The sequence below is a fragment of the Electrophorus electricus genome, chromosome 8 (assembly GCF_041902795.1).
Source record: "Electrophorus electricus isolate QZ-2024a chromosome 8, ASM4190279v1, whole genome shotgun sequence".
Classification (NCBI taxonomy): Eukaryota; Metazoa; Chordata; class Actinopteri; order Gymnotiformes; family Gymnotidae; genus Electrophorus; species Electrophorus electricus.
Window position 1 is genome coordinate 13,532,427 of NC_137504.1, and position 25,716 is coordinate 13,558,142.

Below are 25,716 nucleotides of genomic sequence, written 5' to 3' on the forward strand. Positions count from 1 at the left end.
AATAGCCATGTCGAAAGCAACCAAGTCACAGCTTGCAACGACATGTAGGCGTAGCAAGACAGAGTAATACATTAATATTTTGTGTAATAACCTACCAACCCGTACTATTTAGTATATACCTTACAGTACAAGTGTTTAGTACACAATAGGGATGCAGCTACTCCGTAATATCAGTAATGTAGCAATACCAAAAACCCAGACATGGAGAATGCAGATTTTTTTTTTCCTGATGTCTCTTGAGGGGAAAACCGAGGAACTTCAATAATCATATATTTTATTCTCAATACAGCAAAATACAAAGAATGCTCGCAACAGACTCAAAAAACCCATTAGTATCCAGTAATACTCACTTCACAAAAATTGTTTTAAATTACAAGTTAGGATAATCAAGGCCCATGGGAGTACCTTTAAAACATAAATCATATTGCATCCATAATATATTTGTAAATTTCTCTGGTCAATCTCTTCTCAATACTTTAAAACTAAACTGTTTTGGACTATATTGAACTGTCTTTGCCAAGATAGTTGTATTTTGTGAATCACAGAATGAGTACAACATATACACACCGAGAACAGTTCAACATACAGAAACATCTCAGAAGGACAACACAAGCTACCGCTGTCCTAGATGAATGAAGATGACTTCCTTAGGGTCAACTGCCAACATCAGGATTTGGAGCAGACCAACAATATCATACAGTACATAAACATTCTAAGCATTTCTATGAATTTCAATGATAAAAGCAGACAGCACTGTGGCTGAAGAACAACACAGTAATAGATGTGACGGGAAAAGGAAAAAAACAAACAGAAATAAAACACATACTGACATACAGTGTTTAGTCCAAAGTTTCAAGAAATCAAAGAGGAAGAAATCAAAAGGTCAGTAATGAAAAATGTGTATATTATTCACATTCTATTTACAACATGATACAAATTTTAAACTCCCATAAAAATTTACCCTAAAAGAGACGTTTTATGTACATTTGTACAGTGTAGTATTTAAATAGAAACATGCAAGTGTTCTGTATTTGTATATGATGTCAGAAAAAGTTGTCTTACCCTGGTTTATAGTTACAATAATGAGAGGATTATTGATTAATCTTAACCTGGAAATAAACTTGTCTAAAACACAGTAGGGAAACAAATATCTGTCGCTCAAGTAAAAAAAATAAAATAAAAAAAACCGCAAACATGCAAAGGGAACAGATGAACAGAAGTGGCGTGACAGCCCTAGTGATCTCTGACACCCCTACGAAACTGTAGTTATTCTCACTCTGGAACCTATACTTAAATGAAAGTAGTGCATAAGTTTAGCCAATATGTAAGTAACAAAACCCTGCTCAGGTATGATCAGTGGGTGCTAAGTAATGGTCTACAATTTCAAATAAATTACAAAGACATTAATGACAATAAGGTGGGGGGGGGGGGTCTATCCAGCACTGCTGATCACTCTACAGTACTCGCCTCAAGTACATGTCACCAATATGCTGAACGTGTTCTGAACATGCTACATGCTTCTCAAGAGAGAAAATTCATGTTTTTTGATTAATAAAAAAAAAATCCTTGTGGTAAGGTAGCTTCAGAAACAAGGAATGATTGGCTTTCCATCTTGTATAAAATGGCAAAACACTGGGCACAATTTGCAACTTTCAGGGGAGGCGACCACAGGACACCTTAAGCTTGAACATTCCCCTGATGGGACAAACAGGAAGAAATGATCTTAACTGTAGCTGAACCAAACTCAAGGTTTAAAAGTCCACGTGTAATACTTTCTGAAAGTCACACAGCACAGCTGAACTACTGCCCGAGTCAGTTATGAGGGCTGTTTGGGGGGGGGGGGGGGTCTGCATAGACAGATTTCTTCCTCAACTCTGAAAGAGGGCAAGAAGAAATAACAGTTTGTCCCTACAGAAAAAACAGGGAGCCTACAAAATAAGTTTCTAGTGCAAGAGATGGTATTTTTTTCCAGCATTTAATACACTGTGGACTGAACCAAGTAACTTCAGTCTGCTGAGATATTAACGCTCTTCTTGTTTTATTACTGTACCATCAAAAAGGTTTTATTTGACGACTTTTTAACCAGTGATGCCTGAATTACTGCAACACTTCAGACAAAACGAGACTGCTATGGAACGATACAGTTTTAGAAGTAAAACTACTGTTTTCTGGGCAGGTTTCCTCTAGAACACTCTTAATATGCAATATACTGCATCGTATATATAAACCGTAAATATTGACAGCATGTATCATAAATATATTCCTTAGATGACTTTTTCCTTTAAATGATTTGTACTACACAAATGACTAAGATGCTATAAAGGGAACCTCAAGACTGACATTAAATATTTAAATATGACATTTTCATATAGAATAGAAATACATCTCATATTACAACCCTGTATTCAAGCCGAAAAATCTCTAGTGAAAACACAACTTGGAACAAAGCGGATTTTCCGTATCTAAATAAAATCTAGATTGGGCCAGGTACTGAAGCGGCAGTAATAAAATACTTGTGTGCTTAGGAAGAGAGAAGCTACGGCTAAAGAGAATCTAAGTTTAAAAAGCCTTAGCCAGCATGAACAAAATATATACTGTGTTACAGACTCTGAAAGAGGATTTTTTTTTTTTGTCTTCCTGCCTCATGATCTAGAGCATGATGTTGTAAGAACACTGAAGGAAATCACTAAAGTTTTAAAATGATGCTTTAAGTCCTTTTGGTCAACAAATCAAAGCAGGAAAAAAAAAAACACTGACACACATTTCAATGTTGATACACTGGAGGATCTTTAAGGACCACGGCATGGCTGCATCAGGCTCAGATGACCATTTCGGCTCAGCGCTCATGAAGACAAAAAATTTTCACACACGCAGTGATATCTACCCATGATGCAGCTTAGCCTCACAACGTTGTGTAAAGCGAATGGAATGCTCTCTGTACGGATTACGGCTAAAGTCCATTAGCATTCCACAGCCCTGCCCTGGGACACACGGCTCCTGGTCTAATGACGCAACTCCGCTCCAGGACCAAGTCCGTGTGGGTGAACAAAGTACTGTATTTCCTAGTTTCCTGTATCATATACAAGGCACAAAAATTATAAAAGGACACAAACCCTTAGTTTTAAAGCACCTTTGGTTAAAGGGAGGTACTTTGGTTAAAAAAAAAGGAAACAAAACCGAAAAAGATAATTGAAAATGTCCAAAGTATTGTTCATGGTTGTTCATAGCTGTAGGTGTTAAAAAATAAATAAATAAAAAGAAGAAAGCAGGAAAATCTAAAACTGAGACCAGGAAAAAAGAGGGGGGAAAAAAAAAAAAAAATAAATAAAAAAAAAAAAAAAAAAGAGATGGCTTTTCTTTTTTATTCCGGCCTAGAACGATCCAGCGATGCAGACAGAACAATGCAGCCTAAGAATGCTCAGTTGACAAATGTGCACTTAGTTGCCTCCCCACTCATGAATATTTATGAGGGCCAAGGAGGGGTGTTTTATTTGTTTAAAGTGGGTCGTTTTTTGGCAAGCTGGTGTAGAAAATGGACACAGTGTCACATATATGTCTAAGGCAGATTAACTCTGGGAGCGTTGTGTGTAAGTGTATGGGACTGCAGACAGAGGCCAAGGCCAGGGGGGTGTTAGTGAGCGAGGGAACGGGAGCCACTTATGTGGCAAGTTTGGCGTCGAGCCGCAGCCAGTGGAGGCCCTGCCGCGTGTAGCGCACCAGCTCAGTCATACTGCTGGTGTTGAAGATCAGTGGACCCATCACCTTATCCAGCTCAGTGAAGAAGTCTGAGAGAGAGAAGGAAAGAAAGGAGAACACATGGCACATGAAAATGAGGCACATACGGTAAGGGCAGTTATGAACAGGGTGAGGGGGAGGAGCCCTCATGCCTACCTCTTTGCTCCTTGGCCAGCTGCTCGGCCTGGTCCCACACCTCGGTGGCGTAGAGGAAGTTGGAGGTGACCTGCACGTAGCTGGCGGCCATCTGGTGTATGCGCTGAGGGATGGTGACGGAGGAGCTGCTGCTCTGGCTGGAGCTGCTGGAGGAGTAGCTGCCCGCGCTGCCTGGTGACAGCTTGGGCGACACTGGCGACGGCATGCCAGCCGCTTTGCTGCAGGGGGAGCAGAGGGGAGAGGTCAGAGGTCATGACCTGCCTGTCTTCATGACTGAAGCACAGCCATCTTAAACTACATTTTCCATAAAGATGGACAATGAACAGAACTAGAGAATCATTAGTCTGATCCAAGCCCATCTCAACGTTCAACGTGCATATGCACCTAGCAGAACTCAAATGCTGCTTGCCCAGAGCGTTCATATAGCAGAAATGTAACTTTATTCATAAATATATATCGATGTACATTGCTGTTTGATAAACTACAACACTAATTAAACAACAATGACAAAAATTAAGCAATCTCAGTAAAATATTTTTAGATGGTGGCAATGAATTTAACTGTAAAAGCAGTCTTCAACACTGTTACCAATACTAGATAACAATATAGTGATGTAAAGATGATGTCATCTTACTTTCCCATCCCAGGAGATGGAGCTTGAGTATTACTCAGCGAATTCTACAAAACACACACAAACACACACACACACACACACACACAAAAACCCCCCCCCCACACACATTCACTTATTGATCGCACATAACCATAAACAGTTCCTTCTGTGTCAGAAATAATCGCCCTGAGCAGATTTAACGTCATTCCCCCAAGACCAGAGAATTGTGAGAGAACCCCAGATGAACTGTACAGCAGTAATATCTAAAGGCTTTATGAATTTTCCAGAGGCAAACATGCCCGTTCCTCTCACAGGTGGGATCGGGGCGGCACGCAGTAAAGTTACCTTCAAGTGTTCCGTGAGCGTCTTCGAGTACTTCAGAGCGCTCTCCTTCCTCAGCTTGAACAGTCTAAGGTAGAGGAGCGACTGGCACCTCAGGCTGCAGAGACCAAAAGGGACCCGTGGGGTGGGGGGTAAACTTAGTTTAGGGTTTCTGGAGAAGCCATCTGCTCAACTGCAAACACCATTTGCCTGCACAGCTAGCTAATAAAGGTGATGAAAAATATCCTTTAATCCTGTAGTACTGTTTTGTTTTTTTTGATTGATTGAAGGACGAATGCATTCAGTATGGCCCATCTATGCAGTATATTCTTGCTTTATCTTGGGCACCCTGAACAACCGTTATGCGTTAATCCATGTAAACCGTTATTTATCCATATAAACCATATGATCTGTTATTAATCTACATAAACCATATAAATCATTATTAATCCATATAAATTGTCATTAACCCATATGAACCATGAACCATACAAACGGTCATTAACCCATATGAACCACACAAACTGTTATTAATCCATATGAACCATGGATTACTTGTCCATGAATAATCAGACCTGTGCACGCCACAGATCTGCTGCACATGCCGTCTCTAAACGTACAAGATTGCATTAGGCTTGCATGTGACCAGCTCCAATCCACAATGAATGTGGTTTTAGTAATCTGCCCAACCTTTGCCCTTTGAGTGAAAAAACCCTGACCTGGCACCCGAGGGCACACCTCGACAGGGGAGCCAGGGGAGGGTCTATGTGACATGCAGACACGCCCTCAACATGGACGGTCACACACACCATTTTGGGAAACTCCTGCGTTCTGACTACATACCACAGCACCGCTAGCCGCTTGTCTGCTGAAGTAGCGTCTGGGGCCATGTAGCTCTTTAATTTCATAGTGTACCTAAAAGAAAACACACACATGCACATTAAAACACAAGACTCTCTGTCTGTCCATAAGAGAGGATTTAAATGTTCCTATACATCATATAGTGTAAAGGCAACCACAACTGGCACCCAAGCACAATGTACACACTGGTGAACTCAATGTAGACACTGGTGGAAAATTAAGCCCCATGCCCCGTGCTGAAGACACCAGTACTCACTTAATGAGATCCACGGTTTCGGCGTACATGGGGAAGGGGGACTTGGCTTCCTGGGCGCTCTTCTCCAGTGCATTTCCGCATTCGATGAAGGAGACCACGGCATCCAGGTAATACACGGCCTTCTCGAACCTGTCCATCTGCGGGCCGGAGAGGAACGCGGCACAGTGAGGTGGTGATGGTGGTGTGGGGCTGTGGGTGCTTTCCTGTTTACACACGGTCGTCAAGGCGATGTCGAGACATGTGCTTATGCGCTAGGCACAAGAATAGTAAGAGCAATTATTTGGAACCACAGTAATGTGTCTTTACGTGTTTGCACCACAGCAAATCAGGCGGGAGGGACTGTTCAAAAACGGAGAGACACTCCTCGCGTGCTCATGAAACCAGGGCCCTTTTCATTTAAAAGGTAAGAATGTAATGACTTGAGACGTAACGGCGGCCTCACCAGAGCGTCTGCGTTGTGTTTTAGCTTCTTAGCCTCTTGGAGGTAATGGTCAGCGGAGTGGACCCTGCAAATGACAAAGCAAGAGTGAGAGGCAACTTAAGTCACCCGCCATCTTCCGAGACATTTTGAGGACTGCTCAAGCCACGACTGCCTGCTTTGGGTTTCTTTTGATTGGCTTTTTTTCCCCCCTTTCAGCTGCAACGAACCACTGACCAATTAGAATTGAGAAATGCACCTTTATTTCTAACTCAGCAATGACAGCAGACACTGTACGCGCTTGGCGTCCTAAAAAGCCCTTGGTCACTCAGGGCCAGCGTCTGTGTTGCTTTACGATGAAGTACACAGTTTAATTGTACTAGTACGAGGATCGCTTCCATGGATAAAACCATATTCTGTGAGTCGCCCCGGCTGAGCGGTGCGGGTGGAAATGTGCAGTCCGGAGTGTACAGAGGAGGGTTCTGCAGCCTTTGCCTCGCAGCTGCCACAGCTCCATCATCCATCACGCCCCTGCCGTAACGCCGCCTCCGCAAGTCCAGCGGCACTGGCGCTCGCACCTTCGGCCCCACGCTGAACACGCCCACTTAGAGACTTTTTAGCTGCCTGCACATTTTCTGAGGTTTTTGAAACCACTAATCTCCACTAATATCCTACATGCTGAGAAGAAAATTTTGCTGTCTGCCGTTTCATTTAGTCAAGCAGTCAAGCACATGCAAGGATAATATATAAGAACACAGAGTGACCTTTCATGCAATGGTTTAAGGCCCCAGCCTACTCATTCTGATCATTATCTTCTTACCATCGTAGCCTTTTTGAGTAATGAATTGGCAGACTCAAGTGTGATGGGCTTCCTGTTGATGGATTTTTTAAATGATTTTTTTCCCCTGCCTTCTTCTGGTGAATTTGAGTTGGGTGGGACTAACTTTGCTGTACATGACGTTAGGTCTGACAAAGCACCGATCCAAATTTGTGGGATGTTTATGTCACCGACCTGCTGCGTTCGGGCAGCTTGCGTGTTTCATGGGCACCGCCCACTACACCGCTTGAGGTTGGATGTCCGTTCGTCGTGCTTTACTCATATGGAGTTAACGATTGCACGTTGGTGTGTGATTAAAGCCAAGGGTCAAGGGCACACACAGGGTTGTACAAAATGCCGTTTTGCTGGCATTTGTGAATGAAAAGAATATTCTGCAAGGAGATGCCTATTAAAAATCACAGACATCCTCTGTATTGCGTTATCGAGGTGTGCTAAAAGACCTTGTGAGACTGCTTCCCCATTTCAAAGCCTTCCATATAAAATGACTGCTTTCCTGCACATAATTCACCCTCTTTAAAACTGAGCCAACCTTAGATAAAGCAGATAGCATTTTGGACACACTTGGTGATTTATGAGTTTTATAGTGGTCTGTTTTCCTGTGGGAGATGCTCTTGTTCAGTCAGATGGCTCAAATGTACGGCTGAACAACACTGATAATGCCTGCTGTGCCACTCTCCCTTTTGCCAAGGAGATGCCACTGTCAATCATAATGCGATCTGACACACCCTCGCAGCCTTATGGAGGCAGTAACATGGAGCTTTTGGAGTATTTAACCTCTATGAAAATGTATTAATGCATATATATTTCTTGAATATAAACATGATAAATGCTTATTCTTATGCACATCTTCGCTATTAAAAGGACTTGTTAACCATGTAAAACTGAGCTGACCTGGGCTTTTAAGTGTCGGAACAGAACGTCTGCTATTACCTGTCCTCAAAGTGCAGTTTGGACCTCTTCGAACCATCTGAAGGAAGAGGTGGTACAGCCAGCTGGTTCTCCATCTTGGAGCTCTTCTCCTGAATGGTGAAAGGACACACTGTTTGTTAAAAAGGCTTCCAAGACACAGGAGTGTCATCACTATACAAACCCTGAGCAGCTAGTGATTAGTGAAAACTGCTGGCTGAAAAAAGATCAGCAGATCACTGATGCATCCGTTTCTACATTTTTGGGCTGCACTTTAGGTGGCATCATTTAAGGGTTAAAGAAAGCTTTTTTTGGTCCTTGTGTTCCTTCAACTTAAAACGTATTTCTTGTGGAATCTTGTGGCAGGACGGGAACATTACGAGGTCTCTTCCTGATGTACCACTCAGGTTTTTGGGTCATTCATTTGTTGACAGCATTTGGCATTTTTTAACAAAACTGCGCCTGTCATTTATCACAAGGGCCAAGGGCCGTTGTTCATAAACCATCCAAAACTGAGGCGTACGGCTGTATGACCTTTCTAAGAATGTCAAAGTGTCCATTTATGCCCTCTCAGGGCTTCCAGAGTGAATCTGTGCCAAAGACATTAATTTGGAAGTAAGGTTTTCTGGCACTTCTCTTTATGGCGAAGTTTTTCTCCTCTTTCTCCAGTCGTAAGAGTTTCAGAGTGGGCCAGCGAGCCTCTGAATACACAAGGAAAACGCTGCTTTATCTGACTGAGACGGGCTGGTCGGGCACAATCCCAAAACGCCAAGGAAAAAAATGGGGGTGGACAGTGACGCATAAATGTTGTGGGAGAAGTGATGATTAAAAAGTGTCATTTTGGCATAGCTGAACCCATATCAATTGGATTATTTGGGGGGGAATCTGGATTATTTGGGGGGGGGGGAATCTTAAGGAAAAAGTTGAACTGAGATTGAGCTTCAGGAAAGACTGAAAGCGAAAAATACACATGTAAAAAAATCTCATATTAGTCCTTAAGAATATTGACAGTAGAAGGACGCATCCGTTTGACCTGTTAAAGAATGGGTCGTGTCCAACATGATACTGTTCACACTTAGTGTTTACCAAAGAGGAGGAGAGCAAATGGCAACTTAAAATGCACCTTCCCACCAACACACCCCGACACACACACACACACACACACACACACACACACACACACACACACACACAGATGCATGCACCCCGCCCCCACCCACCTTGGGGTCACGGCCGCTCCGGCTCTGTTTGTCCTCCCCCTTGCGGTGCTTGGAGGCCGAGCTGCTCTTGCTGACTTCCTTGCTGCCAGTGCTGCCAGGCAGCGAGGCCGAAGACTGGCTGGCCGTGCGCTTGCGGCCCTGCTGTTCCGCCCGAGGTGTCCGCTGCGGACCCATGGACGGCGAGGGCACGGGCTCTTTATCCTTCTCCAGGCCACGCTTCGACGACCTGGCACGGTGGGGGGGGGGAACAGTGTGCGTCAGGTGCCGAGCAGAGAAAGGCCAGAGGAAAATGGCTTTTGGCATGCCTGAGTGCTTCGGTATTGGGTATGCGATGCTAAAAAAATTAAAAAGTGATGCATCAATGCTAATTTGCTAACAGACACACCGTTTTTCAACGCCTTTTTTTTAAGTTAGCCCCGCCCCCACCACGCCACTACGATCGCAGGACCCATCTGGTTCCAGAGCTCTTAAATGTATGGGATTTTAGGGAATACGGTGTCTGAGCTCCCAGAACCAGGGAGGACAGGAAACTTGTGTGCCTCACCTCCAGTGTGCGGAGGAAGCGAAAGGCAATAGCTGCGAGGATCTCACTCCACAGCACAGCTCGGCTTGTGTTTCAGGGCGGCATGAGGAACGCCTTTTGCTCGTGAAAAGCCACGTCGACGTGCATTTCAATGGTGAAAAACAAAAAGCCAAGCGGTCACGTCCGCATTTTTGTTTATTTTAGATGGCAAACAAAAAAAAGAAAAAAAAGAAAAAGCGACAGCTGCAAGTGTGCTTGTGTGTGCTTTCCGTTTCCTTTTCCTTAGTGTTCCAGTAACAGGGAGCGGAGAAGCTCTGCAGACTGGGAGGGGTTGTGCGTGTGTGTGTGCGTATGGTCGGCCTTGTGGGACACCAGTGCCACCCCGTGTTTCAGGCCTGAGCAAGCAAGGCGCACTTACTCCTTATTCGCCTTGTGGTGCGAGGACCTTTCTTCTAGCCTGGATTTCTTGTTGTCCGGTTTGAGGCCATCATCGTCATTCTACAAGAAACGCAGCATACCAGTGGTTACAGTGACAATAAACGGACAAGACCAATGACGTGTAACGAGAGGATAAGACAAAAGGGTCGCTGAACCCCAACAGCCAGTAAAAAACAAAACAAAAAAAAACCCACGCCACACTAAATCAGGTTGCCAGAAGCTGGCATTCGTGCATCCTGTTCGGCTGAGATCATGACTCGGTGGGCCACTAGCGTTCCCGGATGAGGTACCTTATGCTTCCTTTTCCCCTTGCTGGCGCCCTTCTCTCCCGGCTGCTTCTGGAAGTCCTTGCTCTCTCCGGCCGCGTCCCTGTCCGCCTTGGCCTCCCCGTCCTTGCACAGTCTGCCGGGCACGCGGCTCAGCAGGTTGAGGTCGATGGTGACGAGCAGCTGGCGGGGGAGGGGCGGTGGGGGCGGTGGCCGCTCGTCTGCATCGCTGAGCGGTGACAGCAGCTCTTTCTCCCCGATGGGTGTGCGGATGCTCTCGGCATACTTGGGTGTTTGCGAGGACGAGGGCGCGCTCTCCTCGCCCTCAGAGTCGGACGACGATGGGTCCGTGTCCACGAACTCGCGCGACTTCTGCGGCGTCTTGCCAGGAGCCCGGGCCTTGCGCCTGTCAGCGGCAGCGGCGGCGACTGCCCGTGGGGAGGAGGAGGGGCGGGGCTCCTTGCGCATGCTGGGCTTGCGGGGGCCCTTGTTGGGCGCGCGGGCGCGGTGTTGTGGTGGCTCCGGTGCAGGCTCGCTTTCCACCTTCAGGCCGCCCTTCGGTTCTTCTACCACCGGCGGCTTCTCCGACTTCTTCGGCTGCTTCTTGCCCACAAAGCGGCGCTGGCCGCCGCCCCCGCCCCCTTCGCTCTGGGCGGGCGACTTCTGCCGGCCCCGCCCACTCTCTGAGCCCTTCTGGGCGGCCCGCAGGTCCCGGCTCGGGGTGGGGGCGGAGTCTTTGGAGCCCTGGTTGCCATAGCCACGGCCCGTGTTGGCCTCGCGGTCCTCCATCTTTGACAACCAGTTGTCCAGTTGCCATTTGTTGGCTGGGGGCTGTTCACGCTGCTGAATAAAATAAATAAATAAAAAGTTTCACTTTTAGCAGAGGCTAGAAGAGGCACAGATCCAGACCCCTCCTCACTGGCAGATAAAAGGTGAGGTGTTCTCCTGCCTTTTAAAATCATATACACAGTGGCTGGCAGTGTGGCATATGCTCAACCAATGTGTCTTACTGTAAACGCCAAACAACATGACCCACTCTATTCACCAGGCTCATGACATACTAACTTGTTTTGTGCTTACATGTGTTCTAAAAAACTTGCCATCTGGCCATGAATTGATGACATGAAAATGCAGGGTCAAAAGAAGCTGTGTGTGTGTGTGTGTGTGTGTGTGTGTGTGTGTGTGTGTGTGTGAGTGAGAGACACAGTGGAATAGGAAATGCACTCCAAATATTAGTGAGAGAAGCTCCCTCAGGCTATGAGTGGGTGTGTGCCTCACTATAATCTAAGACAAAGCAACAGTATAAATATTTGTGGGAGAAGACAGTCTTGGGCTCAGGTGGGCGTGTGTCTGTGTCTGTGTGTGTGTGCGCGCATGTGTGTGTGCGCACCTCAGGTGAGGCCGGGCGGGGTGGTTCATTGCTCTCGCTGTCTGTGGAGCTACTCTCACTCTCGCTCTCCGAGCCGGAGCTGCTCTCTGAGCCGCTGTGACTGCTGGAGTCTTCCCGCTCGGCCCCCTCGCTGTTATTGTTACTGTTGTTGCTGCGGACACAACGGCGCATGCACAGCGCACGTCCGGGTCAGACGGGCACGCAAGCGTGCGGATACGCGTCGGATCACACAGGTTCACACACGCACTCCGTTATGAACACATGGTCTGCTCAAAATATTATATACCTTGTATTATTCTAGAACATGCTGTTTATTTGCAGTGTTAATACCCCACCCCCATTTTGTATATGTTACATATACATGGAGAAGGGTCCAGGTACTAACTGTAGAGTATGTACTAACGGTAGCATACTGTAGTTAAAGATATAGAGTAGGTACTAATTGTAGCCTACTGTAGTTAAAGACAGAATAGGTACTAACTGTAGTGTACTGGAGAGTATGTAATAAATGTATATCTTTACCTACAGTACGCTAGAGTAGGTACTAACTGTAGCATAGTATATGAGTTTTCCGGGGAAACAGGACGTTTCGCGCAGAGGTCCTACATCAGTTTTGCAATCAAAATGCTTCTGTTCTGGTACCCTTTTGTACTACACTCCAAAAAAAACCTTGCGCCCTCATGTGCTGATGTGTTTTGGACTGTCTACGGCTCTGGGCGGGTGGGCCCGCTCCGGTACCTGGCGGAGGTGTTCCTCTTTGCGGAGTCCTGCCCTCCATCACTGTCTTCACTGCTGCTGAGCTTCAGGTCATCATGTAGCATGCTGGGGGAAAAAAAGAGAGAGAGAGAAAAACTTAAAGGAGGTTTTTGGTTTGTTTTTTTTAGATTTTCCAAATAATTCATCGTCAAGCAATTATCAAAACCCCTAGAGGTCTGGGGCAGTCCCAGTATAAGGAAAGAAAATCAAAAAAAAAAAAAAAAAAAAAAAAAAAGTTCAGCGTGTGGGGCCGACCGAACTGCATTACTCAGAAACCAACGAAGGAAGCAAAATTAGCACATCGGAAACCGCTAACACTGGGAGTCACACGAAAACCTAAAAGGGAGACCCATCTCTCAAGAGAACTGGCAGGGCTGCTCAAACCAATCTATGACTCACTTGGACTGGTCGCCATCGCATGCCTTAGCCTGCTGCTGACTGGTGGAGGAGCCCTTCCCTGAGATACATTTTTCTGGAGGTGGGATAGAGAAGATAGACAAATAGAGATAGATAGACAGAGAGAGAGAGATAATGTGTTAGATTGGACACATCACTTCAGGATTAAAGGCACAGTTCAAGCCAAAAGTGCTAACACCCCGCTATCGATGCCTGAGTTTGTGCTGCCACACCACTTAAGATGACTTTTTTTTTTTACAGCATTTAGCTGACGCTTTTATCTAAAGCGACTTACAATTATGACTGAATACAACTTGAGCAATTTAGGGTTTAGGGCCTTGCTCAGGGGCCCAACAGTGGTAACATGTAAGATGAGGCTAACCACAACTACACTGTTCTGTTTTGTTTTTTTTTTAGTACTGTAATATCCCAATATGACCTAAAGATGATCTTTGGCTGTGATCTGCCCAAATTCCACGAGCCAGGTCTTGGCTCTGACACACTCTTGGCTATTCTCAGCTATCAGACCTAAAGCACCACTCTTCAATGTTTGTGATTAGGCTAAATCTACTGGTTTCTCTCCAGATTTGAGCAAGTTCTTATGCCCTAGAAGCTTTTCTCTCAAACATCTATTAGACTCACAGTGTATCTTCACTCAGAGTATCGCCCTAGTTCTGTCTCACAACACGAACTTTCATTGTTGTGACACATTAGCAACATTAAGGCTGAAGCGTCCCCTAAAGACTGAAGTTAAATCAGTAAAAATGAATAGGACATCTTTCTAATTTTATAGATTGTGTATGGATTCATCTTGAATACTTACTGAGTCCTCCAAAACCGGCATGCTGTGCATCCTGCAAAAATAAAAGACAGGTTGGTATCAAGTCAAGAAAGGCCTGGCTCCGTATGGCCAAGTAGACATTACAGCGTATGACCAGATCATAACCAATCCCCACGCAGGCTGCCATCCGTCAGCCCCTGGACTGGCCCATTGCAGGAGCTGACTCGAGTGTGACTCATTTCCCCAAACCTGCCACAGTTCTCTGGGCTCTCCAAAATAAACAGCTAACGTTGAAGTACACGGCAAAGCACATATCGGTATACGGCAGCTGTCTGGGGGGAGCAAAGCGTTCCTGAAGCTAAGTCTGACCTTAGTGGGGAAGGGGAACTTCGAAGGCTCTGTCTTGCAGGGTGTATGAATGGCTGTGAGTGGAGGAGGCCAGGACTGAGTCATTTCCTGAGAAAGAGAGAGAGAGAGAGAGACAGAGACACAGAGGGAGAGGGAGAGGGAGAGACAGAGACATGGCAGAGGTGAGTTCTGCAGAACTTGGAAAGAAAGACATTAAAGCCAATACCTTTGTAATGCAGTGTTACATTACTGATCACTGCAGATACATAATGGCATTTACCTTTAAAATCTCGTCTACACAGCTTGCGTCTCCGGCCATGGAACCCTGCCAAGGCAAATAAGGTCAGTCACCATCAAAGAACTTGCCAAATAAAGCGCAAATCTGAGAACTGCATTGTACCCTGTAAAACCCTGAATGGTGCCAGATGCCTGTCACAAACGCTCAATCTTCAGATACAGGTTTCATGATGAGAAGCGCTCCTACCGAGGCTGGTCATCTAGAGCTTAGATCAGGGTTAAATTACTATGATCACAGAGATTCTCTAATCACAAATTCTTCCTAGACTCGCCTGTGCTTGAATGTCATGGGATATCTGATGTGACACTTCTGAAAGATTTTCGAAAGGAATATGAAGCCTTTCTCTAACTTATTTTCTTAAGGCAGTGATGAAATCCCGTTTCGCCCACAGCTAACGGCAGGTCCCAGCCTAGGAAGAAAAGTGCCTCACCCCGTCCGGAGCCGGGATCTTAAGCTTGGTGAGCGACGCCTTGCCATTGGTCTTCATCTCGCCCATGCTGCCGCTGTGCGACTGGCCTCCATATGACTCTGACGACGTTTTGGGCTCGGCCGTCTCTTGGCCGTCCATGGGCCGCACGTAAGCCGTGGGCTTCTGCACCATGGAGCTTGTCTTGGACATGAGCGACGGGGGGAAGGACTGGCTGGAGTGCTGGCCACCGGGAAAGGACGAGGACGAGTGCACACGGGACGGCGAGTCCCAGCTGGCCTCGCGCTCCCTGGGCGACTTGGAGCGGTAGCGGTCCTTGCCGTGGTGCTCAGGCGCCAGCGAGCGCCCGTGGCTGCCGGAGCTGGCCGAGCCAGGCTTGGCCGGGCTGGACGTGGCGTGCGATTTGTGCTCGTGCTTGCTGGGCTTCTTGTTGCTGCCGCCGGCAAAGTCTCGCTCGTGGCGCTGCCCGCCTCCGCCTCCTCCGCGCTGCCCGCCGCCGCCATGAGCGTTCTGCGCAGCCGAGCCCGGGCGGCCCTGTGACTTGGACGAGGATGAGGCGGAGGGGGAGGGGCCTGCCGCCGGGCCCACAGGGGTCCACTTGTTGCCTTGGCTCTGGCTGCCTCCAACTCTCTGCTCGCTGTATATGGACTTGTCCTCTGACGAGGACGAGCTGGAAGCTTTGGCCAGGAGCTTGGACATGGGAGGTTCACCCATGGTCTCCTTCATCTCGTCGTAGTTCCCCAGCATGCTCTGGATGCGACTTGAAAGTTTGTCTTCTTTGCTGGACTGCAGAGAGGGTGCAAAAAGACAAAAAAAAAAAAGTTGGTTGGTATTTGCTTGTTTTTTTTTGTTTTTTTTTTGTTGATGGAACAGTACTAGATCAGTATGCCAAAAAAAAAAAAAAAAAGCACCAAGTATTAAATGAAACATGGAAAAGTATGCAAACCTGCAACTCTCAAAGTTCCTTGGAACTTACCCTTAGGGCCAGATAAATGAACAAACTAATAAAATCTATGAACCAGCATCAAGAAAATAAGAACATATGAGATGATGGCTGAAGGGTTTTGGCTCATTAATGAAGACAGGCTTCTGTTGTTTAGTAAAGGCAGACTGTAAAAAGACCAAGTCAATTAGCGAGTCAGCCAAAGCAGACCCTATGGTCACATGAGCTTTGCGTTGGCAGAAAGGATAACCATTCCTCTTACACCTGCCTGTCCCACTAAGACATTGTCAAATACACCAAGACACCTTAACCCATTATTCATGTTCGCATCTACTTGCCAACGACATGCTTAGAAGATACAGTATCCATTGCTGGAGAGAGAAAGAGAGAGATATTATATGTGCCATGCTAAACGTGTTTGCACAAATTAATCAAAAACCAAGTTCCGGGTTACACCTGACAATCAGCGACAGATAGATGGCAATTTCCGAGGTGCTACACTTAGTGGAAAGCACCAAGATATGCTCTCACTAAGAGAGGAGGGACCACAGGTCTGCCGCATTAGCCTCGCCTCCTGACTGCCTCGACCCTCTATCCACATTTCTGGCTGTGCGTCATGTGGGTCCACTGGCCAGGTAAAGCAAGCCACCTGCCTCTGTATAAAAGCAGCTTAAGGGCTCTTTCCTTTCAGCTTGGCTAGGGGCCTGTATGTAATTCTGCCGCAAGGCAAACCACGGCGCTATCAGGGAAGGAAGTTTTGGATCGTGACCGGCTTGGTCCTTCAGCACGCAGGGCTAGGAGAGGACTCAATAAAGCGTGGCCTCCCGGCGCAAGGTCACGCATCCTCTATTCAGGCCATTACCTGCTGTGAGCAGCGTGGGGCAGGAGGTTTGCGGGGACAGGCAAGTGCCACTCAGGAATGCGGCCTGCGGGGGGGGGGGGGGGGGGGGGGCGGTGTCACGACAATGGGGACCGGGGGTTAATCGCTTACCGCACTTCGCGGGAGGACCTGGTGGAATGTAATCCATGCGGCGGAGAGGGCGAAACTGAATCTCAAGCGTAAAGCTCCACTTTTCTCTCCGCTTCGCCGCCAGCCATTTTAGGTCAGTTGGCTGCACACGGGCGGCCAGAAACTGCGACTGCTGCATTTTAACCAAGCGTACTTACCTCACAATTTTTCTGACTCTCAAGATATGAGCATAAAGAGAGAAATATAAACAGTTCCTCTCTAAACATAAACATTATTGAAGGCTGTATACAATATAATAAAATGATAAGAGGATATCTTGGAGAGAAACTACGGTTGGAGATAGAGAGATAGACAGAGAGAGAGAGAGAGAGAGAGAGAGAGAGAGAAAAAAGAAAAGTGAAGAAAAGAAAAAAAAAAAAAAACTTACAACTTTATAAGGTTCAGGGAAAAGCGGGGAGTTGGCTGGGAAGGCCTCTCCTCCCTGCTGGATTTCTTGATTTCTCCTTTCTCTTTCTTTCATACGGAGCACATTCCGGTCTTCACGGTTCATGTTGCTAACAACAGAGACACAGTCACTAAGCGTGGAGAAGAGGGGGGGGGAGAAAAGCAGCTTTCCAAAGCCTGGGTCCACATTTAAACCAAGGTACATGTGAACAACAATGGCAAAAGACAAGAGGCCCACTGAAAAGGGGCATGTCCCACTGCCAAGACAAACACCGTGCTAATTTAAAAAGAGCTAAATAGGACTTCTGAACACTAATTAGTGCGTTGGTTTGAATTGTGAATAGAATTGAACTAGACCATCTATTTCTGTTTCATGCACTGAAGACAAATGTCCATGTGCAAAGCCCTAAAGCCATAAACATATTAAGGCCATTAATACAGGCGTTCTACACATCTCAGTGCTAAGCACTACTACACAAGCTGACTAAATGACTGAATCAACCTTTACGTTGCCTATGAATACCTCGATCATTATCAATATCTTAAAAACACAAGCAATAGTCCCTAAAGAAGGGTTCTGTAAAAGAAAGTGCTGTTTTATTATCTGGCCTACAAGTAACACGAGATCCATTTTAGTAGACTGGCCAGGGGAAATTGCATGTTCTATGACACAATGACTAATGCGCCGTCTACACAGTCAATGTAAAACATAGGAAACCCGAGATGACTGACTACAATAGTCAGGCAGGTTTTAATCACTCTCTTGGTTCAATTTAGGAGCTGATAGGTGAGAGGTAGCGTGGCCTGGTCACTGGGGAAGCCAGAGGTGAACTGCTAGCGTGAAGGCCGAGTGCTCGGTTTGGGGCGAAACGTGTGTGCGCACACGCAACGGCCACTGCCATGTGGCAGTCTGCTGACACAGGCAAATGTCTAGAGAGAGTTCTAAGCACACAGGAAGCCATCCAGGGAGGCTGGGATTTCTTGCTTCCTCAGTCACCCAAACTATGGCAACGTTAGCATAAAATTCCACGGCTCTGCTTAAAGGTTTCAAGGGGCTAGACCAAAAGAATGAGGAAAATCATTTACTCTTTTCCTTAAGGAACTCAAAACTGTCGGACATTTCAGTGGAAGCTTATCAAGGATGGGAACACCGTTTGGTAACAAATGCTTCATTACAACAGCAAACGTCTATGGTTACGGAAATGGTCATTTGTGTCTTCAAAAAACCAACCAACCAACCAACCAACCAACCTTGGCTACAATGTAACCTTCCAAATAAAGGCAGAGATGTGAGATGCCCGGATCTAGGGCATAAGAAATTCATTAAGATGTCAAAGACAGCAGCTGATGTCCAGCTCAGGAAGACTGTAAACACTTATAACATCTACAAGGGGAATCAGTCAACACATTTGGCGAGATTGCAGCTTTTTAAACAGGTCAACCGCTTGTAGATGAACCAGAGGTGTAAGACTATCAGAAACAGCCCTTCAATCTAAAGGGCCAGCAGATGACCGGTTTAAGATCCAATGGAAGACCTCAGCCCGGAAGAACACCTACGGCCTCGCTACGGGGAGTGACCAATTCGGCCTCCCTGGATGGTATTGGCGCAAACCAGCACACAAGCAGCGTGGTGGTGGCAATCGACCAGACAACAAAGCCCAAGCCGCAAGCTGGTGCTTGGGCCACCTGACCGACACCGTTTCACATCCCGACCATGTTCCGGACACTCTCAGCAAACGCTTTGGTTGACGCTGTTTGCGGCTTACCTGAGCTAAACAGGCTCAAGCGCTCACGTTGCCCTGTCGGTACGCCTTCGAAACACTTCGGCTTGATGGTGCTCATTAAGTGTGTGAATGGTTCAGCGATTCAAACCCCAGAGCACCCCCCCCCCCCCAGTTTCAGTAACGCCAACCTGAGGACTAAGAAACAGTAGTTTGAATATCTTGACAATTTGGAAAATGGTCCAGCTGAACTTAAAGCTGACCTAAATCATTTCAGCAGCTTGCTCCATCATCACCAACTTCATTTAAAGTCATTGATCTTTTCTCACTAACGGTCTATGACAAAAAACAAAACAAAACAAAACAAAACAAAAAAGTCTTCCCTGCTTATGTTCTGCCCATCATATAGCTCAGCTGAAATCCAGATAGAATGAGACAATCATACTGTATTGACACTGCATAGGAAAGTTATGTTAAAGATGCCTTATGGTCATCAGATAGTGTGTTGGCCACAAATTGTGATTTAGTTTGGCCAGTAGTAGCCACTTCTCCACTGAAGGCCATTTTTAGCCTATGACTACAGTGTACCTGTGTACAAGAACCTGATACCAATAAACTGTGTATGACTGACCTACAGTATCTGTCTACATTATTATCCTACTCTGAATGCAATCATGAAATAGCACTAGTAACATTAAGCCCAGAATCAAAGTAATAAAACAAATTTAAATCAGCCTTGATAGACCTGATCAGTGTTCAGCGAAATTACCTCAACATCAAGAATTGAGGATGTGGTTGGTTGGTAGATCCACAACTCTGTCAACAACACTACCAAGCAGAAACATGGCTGAGGAAAAACTAGTTCTCCTTACCCTGACTGAAAGACCACAGCCTCCCCCAATGAACCATTGGAAGGGAATACAAAGAAATCTCCAGCTGTTTCGGGGGACGCTCCCGGTCGCCCCTTTTGATTGGCTCCGGTGACTTTTTGATCGGCAGCATACACACTTTAATACAGCAACGGTGTATTTCCTAGCAGTAGAGATAAATCAGACTTACGGAGAGGAGGGTCTGTGGGAGACACTATTCTCTCAAACATAGGGGGAGTACTGTCGAGGAACAATACATCAAGGCAGGAGATGGAGCTTCATTGACTCAGAGAATCAAACTGAGCACTGGCCACACAATCCTATGCTGTATAAATTCTTACTTGTGAGAAGAAGCATGCTTTGGCAGTTGTTGGCAAGTGATGTCTGTGTTATCTATGCTAAAGGCTCTGCTTCTTCTCAACACAGAACATTTGACAGGAAAGAAGTTTAAACTTTTCCTGCACTGGGGAGCAAATCCCCCACTGACAGAGAAAAGGCCTCCTGTAGCTTCTAGAAAATCAAACAAAGCAATAAGGATAACAGTTCTGTAAAAAGCAAAAGTATCTGTAGATAGAGAGGCATTAGAAGTTTCATCAGGTTTTAACATTTGACTCAGAAACACACTTACACCTCCTATTGAAAATGGTTTAGTCGGCTTCATTCCATATAAGGAGATGTTATTTTATGCCAGTGAGTCGCTCCGCCTTGTGATGTCACATTCTGAGAGAACCTGACCAACCACGGAACTGCTCACAATATACAGCCTCCCTCCCCCCACTTGAGCTCAGAGCAGCACTGCCAGTGTAAATTTCTTAAAGGAGCAGTGCTGTTTTCAACCTGCGCTGTAGCTGGGGAAGTCCTACCAAAATACAGATCATGCTGTCTCTAATGAGGCAATCTCCCGCAATGTAAGAGTCTTCCAGAATCCCCCACCCTTCACCCACCACTCACCTAGCTCTACATCCCCTGTAACTCCAACAGTACTGGTTATGGTCTGGTCAAGTGGGAACACACAAATTAGTCAGCCCATCCCGTGTCCTGCCAACCACATAGTCGCTTGGCTTCAGCATTACGCGCGGGTGCGCGCATACTGAAACACACCTGCTGGATAAACGCTAGCACACATCCCTGCTGTGTGGCATGATGCAATACGTCTCAGGCAAGGGCACAACAACTGCACCCACACCACCAGTTGTTTGTTTGTTTGTTTTTTGTTGTTGTTGTTTTAACCTTTGATGTGACCGGTCGTTCCTAACTACAAAATGGATAACTAGTTAGAGCATGTTGGAAGCTGTGCTTTAATCTCTGCTAAACACACAACCCAATAGAATCCAATAGAAACACAGACCCTCAGCAAATCTTGCCAAATGAATGTGCTGGGCTAGAAAAAGCCATCTTAAAAGGCTCGTACGCATCACCCAATCTAACATTCTAATCTGCTGCCCCATAATGGACACTGACCCTGCAATTACTACATTCCTGTTAAACAAAGCAATAAAGTTTCATGTGGACTGCTTCGCTGTGGGCAAAGGTTATATATGAATATGGCGTTATGAATTTATAAAACACATCCTGTCTTTCTCTGGCATGAAGAGTTTTAAATAGGGCTGGCAGGACAAGGATCACAGTGGCTAAATGCAAATATTCTAGACTTTAAAGTGAAACAATGAAATGAATTCCCCTCACAATTTATTACGAAGGAATTTCCAATTAGCTAATAATTAAATGGTAATTACATATTGAGCAATTGTGTGTTTGGATTGTATGGATGGATGTGCGTTAGCCTGCTTGTTTTGGTTTAGTAGGGCTTTGTTCACAAGATACAACAGGATGCTTTTAGTCTGGGATTCTACTAGTGTCAAACAGATGTGTCCAATATTGTGCTACATGGAAATCAATTTTATAATAAGGCAGATATAAGACATGAAACATATTAATGCACATTAATGCAAACAGATTTTAAGGAGGACATGTGACTTCATATTAGATACCAGAATTTAAGTAACTATAATCCCCTGAATAGCAGCCAGCAAAATGTATGTTATGGGGTTTTGTTTGTTGAAGCTAATAATGTTGCACACTTGGATGTAGTTTTTTTGGCAGAATTATTTTTCCTTCATATTTTCCTGCTGACATGATCCCTAACAACAGCTTAACCATTTGGGACAGCTCACACCACAGTTAAACACAGTGTGTTTTGGCAAACAATCAACACACATTCTGGTGAAGATGCTCTGTACACTCAAACATGTGAACCTGTCAGCAAAGAGCAAAAGAATATTTCCCCCAAGAGACTCTGGATTAAATTTGTCTGTTGGCTGCCCTACTTTTAAAGAGACATTGCCTCTTGTTATCCCACTAGAAATACTGAATTTACTTTACTGACAGAGGAACCATAGTAATCTGGTTCAGCCTTTTTTCACCCCTACAGATTCTGGTAGTGATACGACAGCTGCTGTTCAGCGGCAGTTGATGCTACTTCTCTAGGGAGTTTAATATGCCATTCAACTGCTGACTCACTGGAAATCGCACTGAAATGATGACTTTTCTGAGATTACTACTCTGAGATGAGTTAGGTGCCACAGACGCTACCGGCTACCACCCGCTCCATTTTCTTCTTCAACATATGCACACATTTACACTCATTTCCCCATTTCTACACTTAGACATTGCCTACGTTAAGGAATTTGCACTCCATTTCCCACAGGCATGATCATATAAGATACTTTTTTTTTTGTAATTGTGAAAATGTTAATACTTTTAAATTACTCCTAACAGTGTTCTTTGTGTCTGCATTCGGAATATCAAACTTACTTGGGCAACTGTTTTCACATCTGCAACATAGTAAATGTATATTCCCATCAGATATATATGTTGTGACTTTTCCTGGGCAAATCTTACCATCACAGGGCACTTGGCAATTACCAAGATGAGGCTATGAGTAATGCTGCTATTAGCTTAGCAAGACTCCTCAGTGAGTGGAACAACTGATCTTACATAAATCTGTCCTGAGGTTTCAGCTCTGTTCAAGCTCTGACTAACAGAAGGGGAGGCTGGGTTTGCGTTTGCATGGACGTCTCGCCGTGTGAAACGTGAAAAGGCCTGATGAGACACAGCATGACATTAGCAGCCAAACACACTAAAACCGTCCAACCCAAAATAAACGCGCCCGGCGCTGCTTGCATAACTTTTACATAACGTCTTCTGACGACAGAAGAGGCAGCACGTCTGCACGTTCTTCACAGAGCCACAGAGGAAACGGTTAACTGAAGCCATGGAGCAAAACTAAAACAGGAAGTACTGCAGGGAGGACTTGAAACGAGGTTTATGATCGGTCGAGCCTTTAGAACTGGCCGCGTTTCCGGAAAGCAACTGCTGTCACCAGAGCTACTGACCTGACGAGGGGCCACATTTGAGTCTTGCGCTCCTAGAATGTTCACACAAAATGCCCAAATCCTCCTTGACTCAAATGCATACAGTGAAGTGTTTGCGTGTGCGTGCTTATATAAATACCATAAAGTCTGCCCCAGTTCAAGAAGGGCAGAACTCACAGCCAGTGCCACACTGATTAAGCTATGTCTCACAGGAGCCTAGGTGTCCACGCATGAGTGAGCGGGCTAATTATGCAGTAAAACTTATTCTACTGCCTGCCTCTCCCCTATTCTTCTTAGTTTTAAAATGGCCTCTATGCACACAAAAAGATGCCAAATGGATAGTTACTTGACATAGGGCCATGCAAATCTAAATTCTGATATTAGATTGCGAATGCACTACAAACGGTCGACAACAAGTATCAGAGCTGACTGCATTTAAAAAAAGTTGTGCCATCAGAACAGCAGAAATACACAAACAAAAAAAGAAAAACAAACAAACAGATAAATCCAGGAGTTGTCCAGAACCAGGCTGGAGAGAAGGCAACCTAACCAGTTGGCCAGATAAACACAAGACCAAGAAATCCTAGCAGAAACCTTAAGAGAACATGCCAAAGTTCCGATCAAAATAGTGTCAAGTTGGTTTCAATGTTAAAACTGAAACAGGCAGCTACCTCTTCACATAGCAACAGTCTAAGATTAACATTCTGGCAGAGAACAGATATTTTCTTTTATAAAAGGATGGGAATGTTGATAGTAAAAGGACTGTGTTTGTTGATAGGTCGTGGCTAGGGATAGCTCCCTAACACTAAAGATAGGCCTTTGAAACCCTGCCATTGTCACCATGTTATGCAGATGGGAAAACGATTTTTAATAATTAGCTAGCTACGTATGTACTTTCCAGAAATGAACGTGCTATCTTATGTTGTCATTTCCTGGACTATGACGAGAACAAAGCATTGACGTCAGTCGCCACTAGAAAAATTATGTTGCTAACTTAAGCTAGCTACTTCGTGGTTCCCTTGGTAGAGCTGCACAATAAATACCACAAATGATCAATTTCGCTATAAAATGCATATATGACAACTTACCAAAGACATTGCATTCCAATATCATTAGCTAGCTAGCTAACCAGCCAACAATTTACCACTCAATTAAACGCTAAGGCCTGGAGAAGTTATACCACTCAAAATAGGATAAATAGGGGTTCTCTCGTTTCGAAGTTTTGCCATACTCTAGCTTCCACACTTGATACCTGTGATGGTACCATTAAAATATGAAGAAAATAAATAGCCTAACAAGTTGACCCATACCAACTAGGAAGTCAGCTTCCAACATTTGATGGCTAGCTAAATAGGTTAAGCCATCTCTAGTTGGAACTAGCTAACGAACACCTAGCTAGGAATCATGATGGTTACAGATGAAGTAACATTAACTAAATATGTAAACGGGTAAAGCATTTAATTTAAACACGCACACAGACATTGTCTCTGTGATATGACTTTCTCTTACGTTATGCTATTCGCGTGACTAGTTGTTTAGCTGCATAGCTGGGTAGCTAAGGCTAAAAATGCACCAATAATCACAACTCAACATGTAGCCTAGCTTGCTAGCTAGCTGCGGCAGCTAACGTATCAATTAGCGTCTCGATTAATCTTTAATAAAAATGCTCCTTGCTCGCAAAAGTTAACCTACATGGTAAAAAAACACGTTTCCTAGCGAATCTAACGTAAGTTTTAGCTTAAGTGTTTTTTCTGCTTACCTCTTGTCTTCTTTTAGGCCCAAACCATTGTAGCTATTGAAAGCCTTTCTCTTTGTCTTTTCCCCACTTTCTAGCTAGTATATGAAGCGCCCAAATAAATGTGTCATCGGGGATAATTAAAAAATGTAAAAATTCTAAAAAATGCTTAGCCCCCTTCATCTAAGTAAGCCATGAGTCAGAAGGTCGTTTACTCGCCATTGTCTTGTCTGACAAAATGTTATAATATCTCAGGACCATTTTCAAGAGAGTAGATCTTAGAAGCCACTGGGTTGATTTGGGCTCCTAAACTATCACGTCATGTGACCACTACGAGAAACGCACCAAATCTAAAACGCAGAGCAGGGTTGGGATTTGGGGGTTTTAATAGTTATATTTACGCCGTTCAATTTAATTCGATAGTACTGAACAAATTAAACCAAGGATCGTAAATTATTTAGACGGTACGCGTAAATATTTCACGACAAGAACAAGTTGCGATTGCACTGCTTTAACTGTTCCAAACTATAAGTTGCGAGGAGTATATGATATAAATATCATACATGAGCAAAAGTCACGCATTTAAAATTCCCACATCACTAACAGGAAAGATTTTATGTCTTTAATATCTGCTGTCTGTCAGCTATGTAAGTAAAAATACTTTGAAGATAGAACTTTGGAGGATGTGTTGGCATTGAAAGGTGTTCACCTTC

At 45.1% G+C, this 25,716-nt stretch overlaps 1 protein-coding gene across 5 annotated transcripts; it reads right to left on the bottom strand.

Moving 5' to 3' along the window:
- Window positions 1-257: 257 nt before the first annotated feature.
- aff4 (AF4/FMR2 family, member 4) lies at window positions 258-25,319 on the bottom strand. Of its 5 annotated transcripts, none has more exons than XM_081719436.1 (20): window positions 25,028-25,319; window positions 17,288-17,414; window positions 14,951-15,733; window positions 14,503-14,547; window positions 14,244-14,330; window positions 13,917-13,947; window positions 13,097-13,169; window positions 12,680-12,763; window positions 11,942-12,092; window positions 10,576-11,391; window positions 10,266-10,345; window positions 9,325-9,550; window positions 8,129-8,217; window positions 6,385-6,448; window positions 5,943-6,079; window positions 5,669-5,740; window positions 4,850-4,943; window positions 4,526-4,569; window positions 3,892-4,109; window positions 258-3,785 (listed from the first exon to the last, which is right to left on the bottom strand). In XM_081719436.1, exons 2-20 carry the CDS (start codon window positions 17,408-17,410, stop codon window positions 3,658-3,660), a joined length of 3,345 nt encoding a protein of 1,114 aa, XP_081575562.1. In that variant the 5' UTR covers window positions 17,411-17,414; window positions 25,028-25,319; the 3' UTR covers window positions 258-3,657. The 5 variants fall into 5 exon arrangements, with proteins under 5 accessions (XP_081575562.1, XP_035383241.1, XP_035383242.1 ...); XM_035527348.2 differs by having other exon boundaries at window positions 10,576-11,394; window positions 25,028-25,318; XM_035527349.2 differs by lacking the exon at window positions 25,028-25,319 and adding an exon at window positions 19,898-20,053 and having other exon boundaries at window positions 10,576-11,394.
- Between the last annotated feature and the right edge of the window lie 397 nt (window positions 25,320-25,716).